The sequence below is a fragment of the Macrotis lagotis genome, chromosome 3 (assembly GCF_037893015.1).
Source record: "Macrotis lagotis isolate mMagLag1 chromosome 3, bilby.v1.9.chrom.fasta, whole genome shotgun sequence".
Classification (NCBI taxonomy): domain Eukaryota; kingdom Metazoa; phylum Chordata; class Mammalia; order Peramelemorphia; family Peramelidae; genus Macrotis; species Macrotis lagotis.
The window spans coordinates 79806447-79819639 of NC_133660.1; the positions used below are offsets into that span (position 1 = coordinate 79806447).

The 13193-nt window shown below is 34.7% G+C and overlaps 1 protein-coding gene across 3 annotated transcripts in view; it reads right to left on the reverse strand.

Annotated features, from left to right (window-relative positions):
• NEIL3 (nei like DNA glycosylase 3) overlaps positions 1-13193 on the reverse strand; it is a 65822-nt gene that overhangs the window by 10118 nt on the left and 42511 nt on the right. For 2 of the 3 annotated variants that reach the window (XM_074228919.1, XM_074228921.1), the window contains 6 exons: positions 11776-11910; positions 10566-10794; positions 6712-6786; positions 6037-6203; positions 3421-3590; positions 482-947 (listed from right to left, as the gene is read on the reverse strand). In XM_074228919.1, coding sequence (XP_074085020.1) covers positions 482-947; positions 3421-3590; positions 6037-6203; positions 6712-6786; positions 10566-10794; positions 11776-11910 — 1242 coding nt within the window. The remainder of the gene's footprint in view (positions 1-481; positions 948-3420; positions 3591-6036; positions 6204-6711; positions 6787-10565; positions 10795-11775; positions 11911-13193) is intronic. The other variant, XM_074228920.1, reaches the window with a different exon arrangement.

The following is a 13193-nucleotide window of genomic DNA, read 5'->3' on the forward strand; positions in this document are numbered from 1 at the left end:
GCTTGATTTGTATCTTGTCACTGGATCCAGATGGCTCTGGAGAAGCTTTGGTCAGCCCGCTTCACTTAAATCCAATTCATTTGCAAGTCATGGCATCACCTTCCTGATGTCATAATCCTGAGAATCCTAAACTACACTACTTAAGGCCTGACTTTTGTCTCCTTGAATATATGGAAACTACCTCCTCCCAGGGTCAATGAGGATTTCTTTACTGTGAAATCCCAAGACCTTTTCTAGTGGTTAGCAGTATCAAAAGAGAAAATAAAGAGAAAGACTGGTTAATATTACAGCAATCCTTCAAAGGCTGGCTTAAACTACCTATAATCAATTGCAGCTAACTCAGCAATTAATATTCGATTTACTACCCTCCCTTTACACCTTTCATAATCCCTTACATTATCACCCTATTATACTTTAAACACCACCCTTTACACCTTACATGATCCTTTACATCATCACCCTATTATATCTTTAACAATACCTGAAAGAAGGAGGGCCAGGGCTGGAAGCATTACACAAGCTTGAAAAGCCAGGGCTGCCACTTCTGAGCTCAGGAAATGGATGGTTAGTCTTTAATTTTTTGTTTTCTGGGCTTAATAAACTAGATTGAGAGTCAAATACCAGTGATCCATTGACTTTATCCAATGGTAGAGTCAGATATTTGTCTTTCTCCATGGAGGGAGGCTGGGCATCACTGAAACAAATGTTAGCAAAAGGAGAGTTTTGAAAATCTCCACTGGGCTTCATGTTTTGATTTCTGATACTTTCTAATGAACTGTATTTATTGCTTAGATCTGTCAAAACCAGAGTTGTTGTCCCAAATGCAGTTTTCCGATTGATCTTCACTTCTGGATGGCGTTTGACAAAACTATTACAAGGATACTTCATCAAACTACTGTCACAGGCCACAGAATTATCAGCATCCTCCTCCTCCTCTGCTTTTGCATCTTGAAATGAAAAGAAAAGGAGTTACATTGAAGCAGCTAGGTGTATAGAACAATAGAGAGAGTCCCATATCTGGAGTTATGAAGATTTGAGTTCAAATGCAGAAGACACTTTCCAGTTGTGTGACCCTAGGCAAGCCACTTAATCTCTACCAGTCTCCGTTTCCTCACCTGTAAATGGGTTAAAAATAATATCCTCTCCTAGAGTCATTAGTAAAGATAAAATGAATAAACATTTGTAAAGCACTTAAGAAATCTTAAAGTGTTACAAACACATTAGCTATTATATTTCATATAATGTTTTGCTAGTTATTTTTAGAAAAAATAATTTAAAATAATAAAAAAAATCAATTTTATATAAGAGCACAAGGTTTAGTCAATATACTTCACATTTTGGCACTTTCAATAAATAGTAATAGCTAGTATTTATATGTATATATATATATATGCATATATATATATGTGTGTGTGTGTGTGTGTGTGTGTGTGTGTGTGTGTGTATCACTTTTGTGGCACAGTAGATAGAGCACCGGGCCAAAAACAGAAAGATCAGAGTTCAAATGTGACCTCGGCTGACTTCAGGTAAGTCATTTGACCTCTAACTACATAAAGCAGAGAAAGAAATGGTAAAGCACTTCTTGACAAAAAAAAAACCCTCATGGATGGTATTTTAAAAAATGCTAAAAGACATGGCATTGGAAGATAAGCTCCTTGGATCAGAAGAGTCTCATGTTATGATGAATAGGATTACGAAAATGGTCCATAGGATCATCAAGAGTGAGACACAACTGAATGACTGAACAAACAGTGCATGCTTTAAGCCTTACTAAATTTGTTTGATCCTCACAAAACCTTGTAAAATATGAGTAATTATTATTATGTTATTTTACAGATAAAAAAACAAAAAAAATTGAGGCCAAGAATGATTGAGATTTGTCCAAGATCACCCATCTGGTGAGTATCACAGGCAAGATTAGAATTCACACTTTTCCCAACTCCAAGCCAAATATTTTATTCCTTGTACCATCCTATAATTTGAGTTTAATGATTTCCACAGTATTTTTCATGGTACCTGAGATGGGATTTACAAGTTTTCCATTGCCTCCCATTATGTTCTAAGAATGTAACATTGAGATATCAGTTTCTAAGAACTGGAGAGACTAGAGAAATAGTAATAGTGATGTAGGGCTTTATAAAACTCTTTCTGAAGGAACTACATCTGAAACCAGTACAGGTATTTAAGTTATTATGGTTCATAAAGGAAGAGAATCTGAATGGCATTATAAGTCTTGTTTCTATGGGGACCTTGATTTACAATGAAAGTCTAATATGACTATAGATAATTGAAAAGGGATATTCACATTTATTAAATGTCACTGAACTGAAAAATTAGAGACTGCACCATAATTCTTTGTATCTAAGAACTAAGGAACAGTGTTAAGAACATTTTCTATCAGGATGCTATTCTTATCTATATCTTTGCTATATAGGCTACCAAAGAAAATGGGAAGAAAGATTATTAGTAGATAGTGAGAATGTTCTGAATGGAGAAGTAAATTTAGAAACCCAAGGTTGCTCTTATCTTAGGACTCTAAAAGCTTTGTAATATTGGAACAAGAGGGTAAGAACCACTAAGGCAGCTTCTGCTAAAAGTCGTGAAGCTCAATTTTCGTAAAGGCCTGCTTCCTTGGACCAAACAATAAGATGCAGCATTCCAGCCTAAAAAAATGTGGGAGAACATAAGTCAAGAATGAACTTGTTCAGTTCTAATTGAGGGGGGGAAAATAACACATTGAGAACACAATAGAATCAACATCAATGAGATGGATCTTAATCACAGGTTTCCATGGAGGGCATTACATTTCTCTGAACACACAAGATTGCAAGTTGCAAAGAGTTATTTTGAAGGATTTCAATGAAATCAGTACAATTGTCTATGTAAAGCTTTTAATAACAAGGGGTGGGGAGGATAAAGAAGAGAGGAGGAATTTTTCCATTCCACCTGCAAACACATTCTTTCAGAAAACCTCCCTTTCAATTTATAACACTTGAACTGAATAATAAACTAGAAAGTTGCTGAAATCTGCATAAAACAAAGCTTTATTGAATAATTCATTAGAAACAGGAGAGGAGAACAGATGTGATAATCTCAATTTTTGAGATACAAAAGAACTTACTGTTTTAGCACAAGCATGTTTTTCCTCCCCCTCAAATAAAAAGAGAGGGGGGGAAACAGGTGCTTACAGATCTCTATGGAGATAGTTTACATGCAGAAATACATATATTGTAGTGAATAAATACTTGTATGATGGAGACTTGCTCAAATTAAGGATAATTCCTTTGAGCTTTCAGGAAAAAAGTATTATTCTTATATTATGATTATGAAACAGCAGGAAAGAGTAAAATAGATACTTGACTTTGTATAATTAACAGTCTTGCAGATAGAGTGATCAAAGAAATCCAGACTCAGTCTTACCATTGGGCCTTGAAGTCATACAAGCATCACATTCCTTGGCAGAAGGCTTGTTTATTAGGGTGCAGACAGCACATGTCCATTCCTCTTCAGCTTTCTGAGCAACATGTTCATTAGGATATTGCCCCCTGCTATAAGCCCAGCCAATTAGACTATTTCTTGTGGGCAGCTTGCTGTAAGATGATACATTTTAAAAATCAACAATATAAGCAGATCTACTATAAATTAATTTGTCCATAGGTTTTGGATATTTCAGAGACAAGAACAAGAGAAAACTCCTTTATTATGTACCTCTATAATTGGATATCTCTGTAAAATCATGTTTCTTGCTCCTCATCACAATTTCCAGACCCTCCCCCAACCACCTTTACTCAGAAACTCTCTTCTTTCAGAAATTCACTCAATTCGCATACATCACTCTATCCAGCCTCGTTCACAAACTTGAGGATTTCCAAGTGACATACTAATGTCCCTTCAAATAACCTTGCTTTCCAGTTCATCACTCTCAGCTCTAATGATCAACACTCAGCATTATACCCAGTATGACAATGATTTAAACTATGTCATAACCCACAAGATTTCTATCTTTGTGACCCATAACTCTGAAATTCCTTTTCTGTCCATATCAACCTGTCCTTCAAGCTCAACTCTCCTAAATTCATTCATTTCCAGTCTGTTTATCTCTTTCCAAATACAAATATCGGATTGCTCTTTCCATTTGTCTTCTTTGCTCTTGCCAGCTATTCCTGAGCTAATTGAGTTCCCTAGAAATTTGTGCTCCCCAGTTTCAACTAGACCCTCACAGTTGAGTTACTCTTCTTACTTTAATCAGTTCTCTATTCACTCCTCACAGGGGTTGCTCTAAGCCTTCCCTTCTCAAGCCCCCATACCACCCTTCTCTCTCATCCCTAACAACAAAAGTCTTCACCTCATACCTCAATGAAAAAAATGAATCCATGGCAAGCTTTCTCTCCTCCCTAGTTCTAGAATTCAAATCACCTTGACATCATCACCAATTCTCTCCTCCTTTGGAGAAGGATGAGGGAGCCCTTCTTGACAATTCATCAACTCATTTTCTTTCTTGTGCTCTTTATTTCTTCTTTTTTGTCTCCAAGAAGTTGGTTCTATAACTACATCTATTCTTCCTCTGATTTTCATTCACTAAGGAGTAGCTAGAAGGCATAGTGGATAGATAGAACACTAGCCCAGGAGTCAGGAAGACTTGTGTTCAAATCCAGCCTCAGACATTTAATAATAATTACCTAGCTGTGTCACTTAACCCCATTGCCTTACCCCCCCCAAAAAAAGAAAGAAATGATTTTTCAGTAATCTTTTTTCCCACCTACCCTTTCCCTTCTGCCTAAAAACATGTCTAAATCTACCCTGCCTATAAAAATCCTTTAGTTGGTTCCCTCCATCTCCTCAAGTTAGTGTCTTTTCCTTCCTTTAACAGCCAAAAACCTAGAAAAGAGCAGGATGCAAGTCTACTTTCTCACTGCCCATTCATTTCTTAATGCCTAGCAATCTGTTTTTGTTTCTGTAACTAGATATAAATTATTTCCCAAGGTCAGCAATCCAATAAGTAAGTCAAATAGCCTTTTCCAATGGTTAATAGTATCAAATATCCCTTCCTGCTAGATACTTTCTCCTATTCATGATACGCTCTGTTGTGATTTATCTTTTTACTTGTTAGACTAACTCTTCCTAGTTTCCATTGTAGGATCATCACTTGTATCCTGTCCCTTATGCATAGTATTCTTTTCTCACTATTTTGGTGATATGTAATGCTTAAAAAATGCTTATTGACTAATTTATTTAATCATCATTTCTGGAAACAACTATTATCTCCATTTAGGTAACTTCCAAACATATCTATACCTCATCTCTCTTAACCTCCAGATTCATATCTCTAAATCTCTGCTTGGAAGTCTCAAATTAAAAATCCCCAACAAAACTCATTGCCTTTCCTCTAAATTCAGTCTTCTTCCTAACTTCACAATTTCTATCATAGGTGCCACCAATTTTCCAGGCACTTTTAAGTTCACAACTCATTCTTCACTTTCTGAAGTCTTGTCATTTTCTTCTCTGTAGCATCTCTTATATCCATCCCTTTAATGTGATTTGTTCATGTCCTCTTTACAGGCTTTCATAAACTTGTATAATTCTCTCCCATAGCCAATCTCTCCCCTTTCCAATCTATCCTCCACAGAGATTCCAAAATGGCATTGCTAGATCTCTTGTTACTTATTTCATGAGACAGATATAATTTAGCTGAGGATTAGAAATTAACCCAATAACCAAGCTCCTCCACCTTTACAGGCATTAAGCTACCTGAGAACAGGAATTTGGACCATAAAACCTCCAGAAGAAATGTTCTTCTGACTTTATTAGGGTTGTTTTCTCTTTCTAAAGACAACTATTGCTGAAGATCCTTGAAAGTGAATTATCATGGAGGCTAGGTAGAGCAGTGGATAAAGCACCAGCCCCGGAGTCAGGAGTACCTGGGTTCAAATCCGGCCTCAGACACTTAATAATTACCTAGCTGTGTGGCCTTGGGCAAGCCACTTAACCCCACTGCCTTGCAAAAAACTAAACTAAAAAAAAGGTGAATTATCTTACCTTATATCAATAGACTGAGGATTTTCCTTTTGACATCGAGGACAGAAATATGTCATTCTATCATTCTCCCCCAGACGACATACAGTTATTTTGCCACTGCACTGACCACAGTCAGATCGTTTGTACACCTTGTAGTGTCTACAAAGAGCTGACCCTGTTCTGCAGCACTGAAAACAAAACAATTATGAGGCCATATGATACTATCACAGCAGTTGTATTGCTAAAGATTCAAATTTATAATCTTCAAAGTTATCCACAAATATGACATCCTAAAGAGAATTTGAAGAGAACTGCTTTTTTTTAATCTTCAGAAAAAGATGTTTGCAAGATTCTTAAACACCTATCATTTGACATAATCACTTTATAACCTTATACCTTGCTTACTTTGCTTAGAGTCATCTTATTATCTATGATGGGATATAAGAACTGTCTGGGTTTTACTTCAAGTGCAATGAAGTGGGATCAAGAAAATTCCATGCCTGGTCACTTTTTGAAAAATCTAATCCCTCTCAAGTCAAATTTCAATAACCCAGAAGACATCTTCCTCTCATGGGCAGTTTTAGTCCAGTTTCCTGCCTAGATCTGTTTTAAAACATTAACCTTTATGTTACAGCAAAAAGGACATTAGATTTGGATTCAGAAGACCTAGGTTTGAGTTCTGGTTCCACTACTTACCCTATAAAAGAGGATTGTGAAGTCACGTATCATTTTCACAAGGTGATGTGTCTGTTCATCTTTTAGCTGAAAAACCTTAAAATGAAAAAAAAATGACTAAGGATATTTTGATCATTAGTTCATTATTTTGAAATTTTAATTAAACACATATCAATAGGATGAACAATGAAGGTTGCTATTCACTTCCTGACAGAGAGGTGATGGATTAATATGATGAATAAGATAAACATTTTTGCATATGGATAATATGGAAATTTGTTTTACTTAATTATGAATGTTTTCCACAAAGCTTTTTCCCCCCATTTTCAGGGTGGCACAGAGGAGGGAGGAAAGTGAGAAAATTAAAATTCTAAAAAATTTAAAGTACATCAATAAAATGATAATGCACATGCAGATGAGTATATAAAAATATACAGACAAATAGATAGCTGAGTTCCAATACTCCTTGACTGGTGTTATATATTAATTTAAAAAACATTGTATTCTGAAACATCAGTACTAAATAGAATGTTTTTCTTTTTATACTATGATTTAGAATATTTTATTTTCTACAATTACATGTTAAAACAATATTTTAGCATTTAAAAAAGTTGATTCAAGTTCTATCCCACCCCCTCCCATCTGGCCTCCCCAAGACAGCAATTTGATAAAGGTTATACATGTGCAATCACATAAAAACATTTTCATATTAGACATTTTGTATAAGAAGACTATAATAAAAGAAAGTGAAAAGAAGCATATTTCAATCTATATTCAAATAATATCAGTTCTTTCTCTGGAGGTGGATAACATGTTTCATCCTTAGTTTTTTGTGATTGTCTTGGATCAATCAATTCACAGGTTTGCACAGAACACTTGCTGTTGTTGTGAACAACATTCTGGTCTTATTCACCTCACTTTGCATCAGTTCATGTAAGTCCAGGTTTTTCTTTTCTTTTTCTTTTTTTTGCAAGGCAAATGGGGTCAAGTGGCTTTCCCAAGGTCACACAGCTAGGTAATTATTAAGTGTCTGAGGCCATATTTGAACTCAGGTACTCCTGACTCCAGGGACAGTGCTCTATCTACTGCGCCACCTAGCTGCCTCTCAGGTTTTTCTTAACTAATGTTTGTCCTTGTTTTTTTTTTTATATTATTTTATTTTATTTTTTCCAGTTACAAGCAAAGATAGTTTTCAACATTCATCTGTCCAATTACATGATTTTTGTTCTGTTCTTTGTTCTACTTATAAAAATTCAAGGTCTTTTGACCAGAGACAAAGTCAGTTATCCTTTATTATCAGATTGCATATCCCATTAATAAATGATATTTTGCTTAGATAATTGTCTCAGTTTACCCTGGTTTTAAATTTCACTTACTAGCCCTTCCTTTATTCATCCTCACCTAATCTGTATCTGATCAATAACTGGGGTAAATAGTTGTAGGGGTAGTAGATCCAGTTTCTTCTGTTTTGTGCTGCCTAGGACCTTGGAAAGTTCAAGATGGCAATACCCTCTTTCCTTCAGTCTAAAGTTTCAAATGACACAAAGGCTCCTTTGGCCTCTCTGGCTGTTCATAGAATATTTTTGATAGCTTTTCCCTATCCCCTTTATTGGGGTATTTTCTTTGAAAAGGAGAAGGGGAAATGATATATTAATTGAAGTTGCTACCTTGTTGCTCCCTTTTCTCTCTCTCTCTCTCTCTCTCTCTCTCTCTCTCTCTCTCTCTCTCTCTCTCTCTCTCTCCCCTTCCCCCCCCCAACTCTAGAGAAAGAATTAACAAAAGCAAAACTTTGGTAATGAGCCAAGAAAGTCTCATAAGAGGTTCTGAGTGGACACAAGAATAAAGAAAATTCAAAGGGGACAAAAGTGTGTTTATTAAAATATCTGTTAAGATTTACTTTCACATAGCTTTGCAGTCAACTGGAAACAGTGTGAATACTGATTATAATAGTCTGAAAGATATTAAAGCATTTTTTTCATTAGGAGTCCAGACTAACATCTTTCAAACCAATAAAAAAATAAAATAAGCAAAAATGAGATTTTTAATTGGTTTAAAATAATACAATCTGAATTTAGATAATTTAATAGTCCTAAGTAACATTCTTGTTTCTCTCCTTATTGCAATAAATAATTTGCTACCTGCCTATTATTAACAAAAATAGTTCACTCCCCAGTCTTATGGCGACTGGGTTAAAAGAAGAAAAAAATACCAACACCAACAAAAACCAGATGTGTCTACTTTCTATTAGTAGGGTATTCACTGTCATGCTGAACTTTTCCTTACTAGTACAAATTTGCTTTCCTGTCTGTTAAGTCTTTTAGATCAAATGTCACTACTAGTTAGGTTCATATGGAAATCTATAGTGATAACATGTGATAAACAGAAGTTGGTTCATATAGAGATCATAAAGAGGAAGGCATACTTGTCAGACCCAGAAAAAAATATCTAGCTGTTGGGACTGATTCTGAACCTGGGATGCATGAACCATGGGGTCTGTGGATAGATTTGAAAAGATCCAATAATCTGAAAGGCAGAAAACTAATTCTTATTTTCCCTAAAATCTAAGTGAAATTTAACATTTCCTTCAATTATAAATTTAAAAAAAAAGGATAACAGCAAAACTTCCACAAGATTTACCAGACTTCTGGAAGAGTTCATGATACAAAACAGTTAAGAACTCATGGTCTACTAATACAGTAATCACATATAACATGTATTTATAAGTTGTCACTGACTGGACATGACAGTCAATTTTATTATTAGGTAACTCTGTTTAACAGATTTCAAGGAATATATTTCAAGCTAAAACAAACCAAAGAAACACAAATCAAAAAAATATATCATATGTCTTGGTTTTTTTTCCCCTTCTTCCCAAACAATTCTATCATCAATTTAAATACATCACTCTCAATATAGTGCTATTCTACTATTTCTTCATCACAAAGATACTCAAAGCCTAAGCTAGTAAAGGGTAAGCTCTTGTAGGACCTCTATCAGGTTGTGTAAACTACAAATATAGCTTTGGTCATTACATATCATAAAAAGATTGATCAGTGGGCATCATATTCTCTCTGTATCCCTCTTATTTTGTCTATCTCTGTTTCTCTCATCTGCCTCTCTGGTTTGCCTGTTTCTCTTGTCTTTCTTCTCTCATCTGTCTCTCTTATCTGCCTCTAGCTCTCTTGTTTATCTCCTCTCTTTTTGTCTGTTTCTGCTTATGAAGCCATTCACTATGGCAGGACAGGGTTGGAGTAGAAGGAGGGTCCACCTCAGATGAAACAATGGATATTGGAAATGCCTTTGTGGGAGGCATGTATTTGTCCAACACACAGAAAAAGAAAAAAAATCACATTGCTTTGAATTTATTTTGTGTATTAAAAAGGACTTGGACACTCTGGTAATATTCATTCCATAGACCACCACACCCATACCTTCTTCCCTTCTTGGCAAAAGTGGGAGTGATAGATATGGAATATGGAATATCATATTTACTATATTATAATTATTGTATTAACAATGAATTCTATTATGGTTGGTTTTACTGGTCTGATTTTTTTTTCCTTTTTACAAGGGAAAGCTCATTGAATGGGTGGTTAGTATATATATATATATATCAGAACAAAGATGATGTAAAAACAAGTGAAATCATTGATTTTTAAAAGTTGACATGGTATTGTATAGAAGAATATAGCAAACTGCTCCTGTATTTTTGTCAAGAAAATCCCAAAAATGGTCATGAAGAGTCAGACACAACTGGAAAATGACTGAAGGACAACATGGTACAGTATGTGAGATGAAAGTTCCATTCCCTCAAAAGCATAAAGGAGTCTTACTCTCTTTAGAAATTGAGAAATATGAAAAATTAAAAAAAAAACCTCTTTAAAACATACTTTAACTGCTGGATGAAGTCCACTATCAAAGAGGGCTTCATTTTTGATGATGTTTCCAACCCCAGGTAATACATTCTGATCCAATAAGACATCACATAACATCCGATTCTTTTGCTTTTTCACTTCACTTTCTGCCCTTGAGAAGTTAAATTTAGGTGAGCAGACATCTAAATCTTCCATCATTCTTATCCTCTGTTTGCTTTCCAGAGAATTCCTGCAAAAGAGAAAATATATTACTATTGCATAAATTCACAACTTTGTTGATTAAGAAAAGAAAGTACACTTTATGGATTTTTGTCATAAATACTGAAAAATCATGACTACCTGGGTACACAATCATTTATATGACATACTGACATTATATTTAGAAAATTTGTTCCCCGTACTGAAGCAGCTTGGTGGCATAGAGAATATAAAGCTAGTCTTGAAGTCAGAAAGTCCTAAATCCAAGTCAAGATTCATACACTCACTCACTATATGACCTTGGGCAAGTCACTTAACCTCTCTGGGCTTCAGTTCCCTCATCTATAAAAATGAGGCCAGTTGGATTTGATGATCTATAAGGTCCCTTTCTATTTTTCTCTAGGTATGATACTGTGAAAATTTTGAGATGATCATAAAGTTCTCTTTTGTGAAAAGCAAACAGTAATGAAAAAGATATCAGAACCTTAATCAATGCAATGATTTTGGTAAATTTTTTTACTTTTTTACTTTTTTTGTTAATGAATTGTTGAAGTATGACTCCTTATCTCAATAGAGATCGTGAATTATAGAGGTAGAATGGAGAATATTTTGTAATTATGATCATTGTGTTGAATTGTTTTGTTCAGTCATACTTATATTTGAGAAAGAATACAATTAATATAATTTTTAATACTACTATATAATGAAAGAATATATAATATTAATGTAAAATATAACCATATATTTTAATCTGTTGGAGAATAATACAAAAGAAGTAGAAGAGAATCATTGGGATGTGATTGGTGCAAAAAAAAGGCAAAGAGTACCAATAAACATTTTTTAAAACCCTCTTACAATAAAGAAGGAAGCTGGAGAAAGCACTCATTCTAGGATATGAAGCTCACCAGTGTTTCTCTTTGATATAAACACTATTTTCATCTATAGTCCTGGCCTCTAACTAAATGCAAGACATTGATGCTTTGTTTTGCTTTTGGAAAGGATTTTATCTCACCTGAATTCTATACTTGAATCATAGAAACAAATCAAATCTTTGGTGAGTTGTACTTCAAAAACAGGAGGTGCTCTAGTTTGATCTTTATTCTTGAGTGGATTAATCAGGACAGCGCCATTCATTCCAAAATGAATTCTGAAAAACAAATACAATTCTGAGAGATGCCAAAGTCCAAGCTTGCCAGCAACAGGGATACAAGTATTCACTCTCCACTGCCTCATTTCTTGAAACAATGGCTTTCAGCAGCAAGTAAATACTTTGGTACCATAGTTATTCACTTTGTCTTCAACCTCTGAGGTTTTTTTTTGTTCTATTTGAAATTAAAATTGCAGATGAACTGCTTTAACCAAAGGAAGACTGACCTCCCTAGAGAAACATTATTCTTTTCTAAAGGATACAATAGTAAGTCTAAGTAAACATAGCCCCACTTTTTCCTTTATAGTTGGATCATTTTTAATTGGAAGAAAAAATTGCCTTTTGTTCAAAACACTAATCTATGGACAGCCTAGCCTTTTCTTAATTATGAGCAAAAATTATAAAAGAAAAAAATACTAGACTGAATTATCTGTAATATATGTTTAAGAAAATACTTTAAATCCCTTAACATATCTTATTTCTATTCACTCTAATGGGGAAAATTTACTTTCAATAATATTTACCATCTCAAGGTTTATCCTAACCATAAGTCATAATATTTGCCCTTTGTAGTATACACTAGAAAGAATAATGTGAGAAAATTTGAAGACTTTTCTACATTTCAAAGGAAAATCAGGTAAAACACCATTATCTCCTAGCCACGTCAGACACTGATCTCCTTTTAAGAAGTATTGGAAGGAAAAGCTTTATAAATATTTACGGTTAGCTTTAAAGCTACAATGTCGCTATAAAAAATTCATAAGCTTTCAGTTTGTATAGGATTGATTATTAGCATGTCCATTTTTTTAAACAGTGCTTATTGTAAGACCTCAGATGAGAAAGATCAAAAATGATTTTTGAGATGAAGAACCAGATCTTGGCTTTCAAACACTCCTCCTCCTAGCTCTGCTGAGTTAATAAACAGAGCTAGGTTGGCAACAAATGTTACTGCTGTGTGCTTCTAATTCAAAAGTGCCATGTTAAAGTACCGTACAAGGTTAAGCAGGCTCACTCTAAAAATGTGGGTTTTAAACTCTGTATGCCCTGCTATCCATCATAAGTACATTTAACATGCCCCATGGATTCTGAAAGGAAATGGGTGCCTATAAGTACTCTATAATTTACTCCATGGACGTTCACTCCCTGGGAAAGGTGCACAACTGTCATGCCCAGAAGTCATCATATTCAAAGTCTTTTCAGTTGCATGGCTCATAAAATAACTCCTCCATCATCTTCTATAATGAAACTTCCTCTGGGTTAGAGGGCTCAGCTAGAAAGCCACC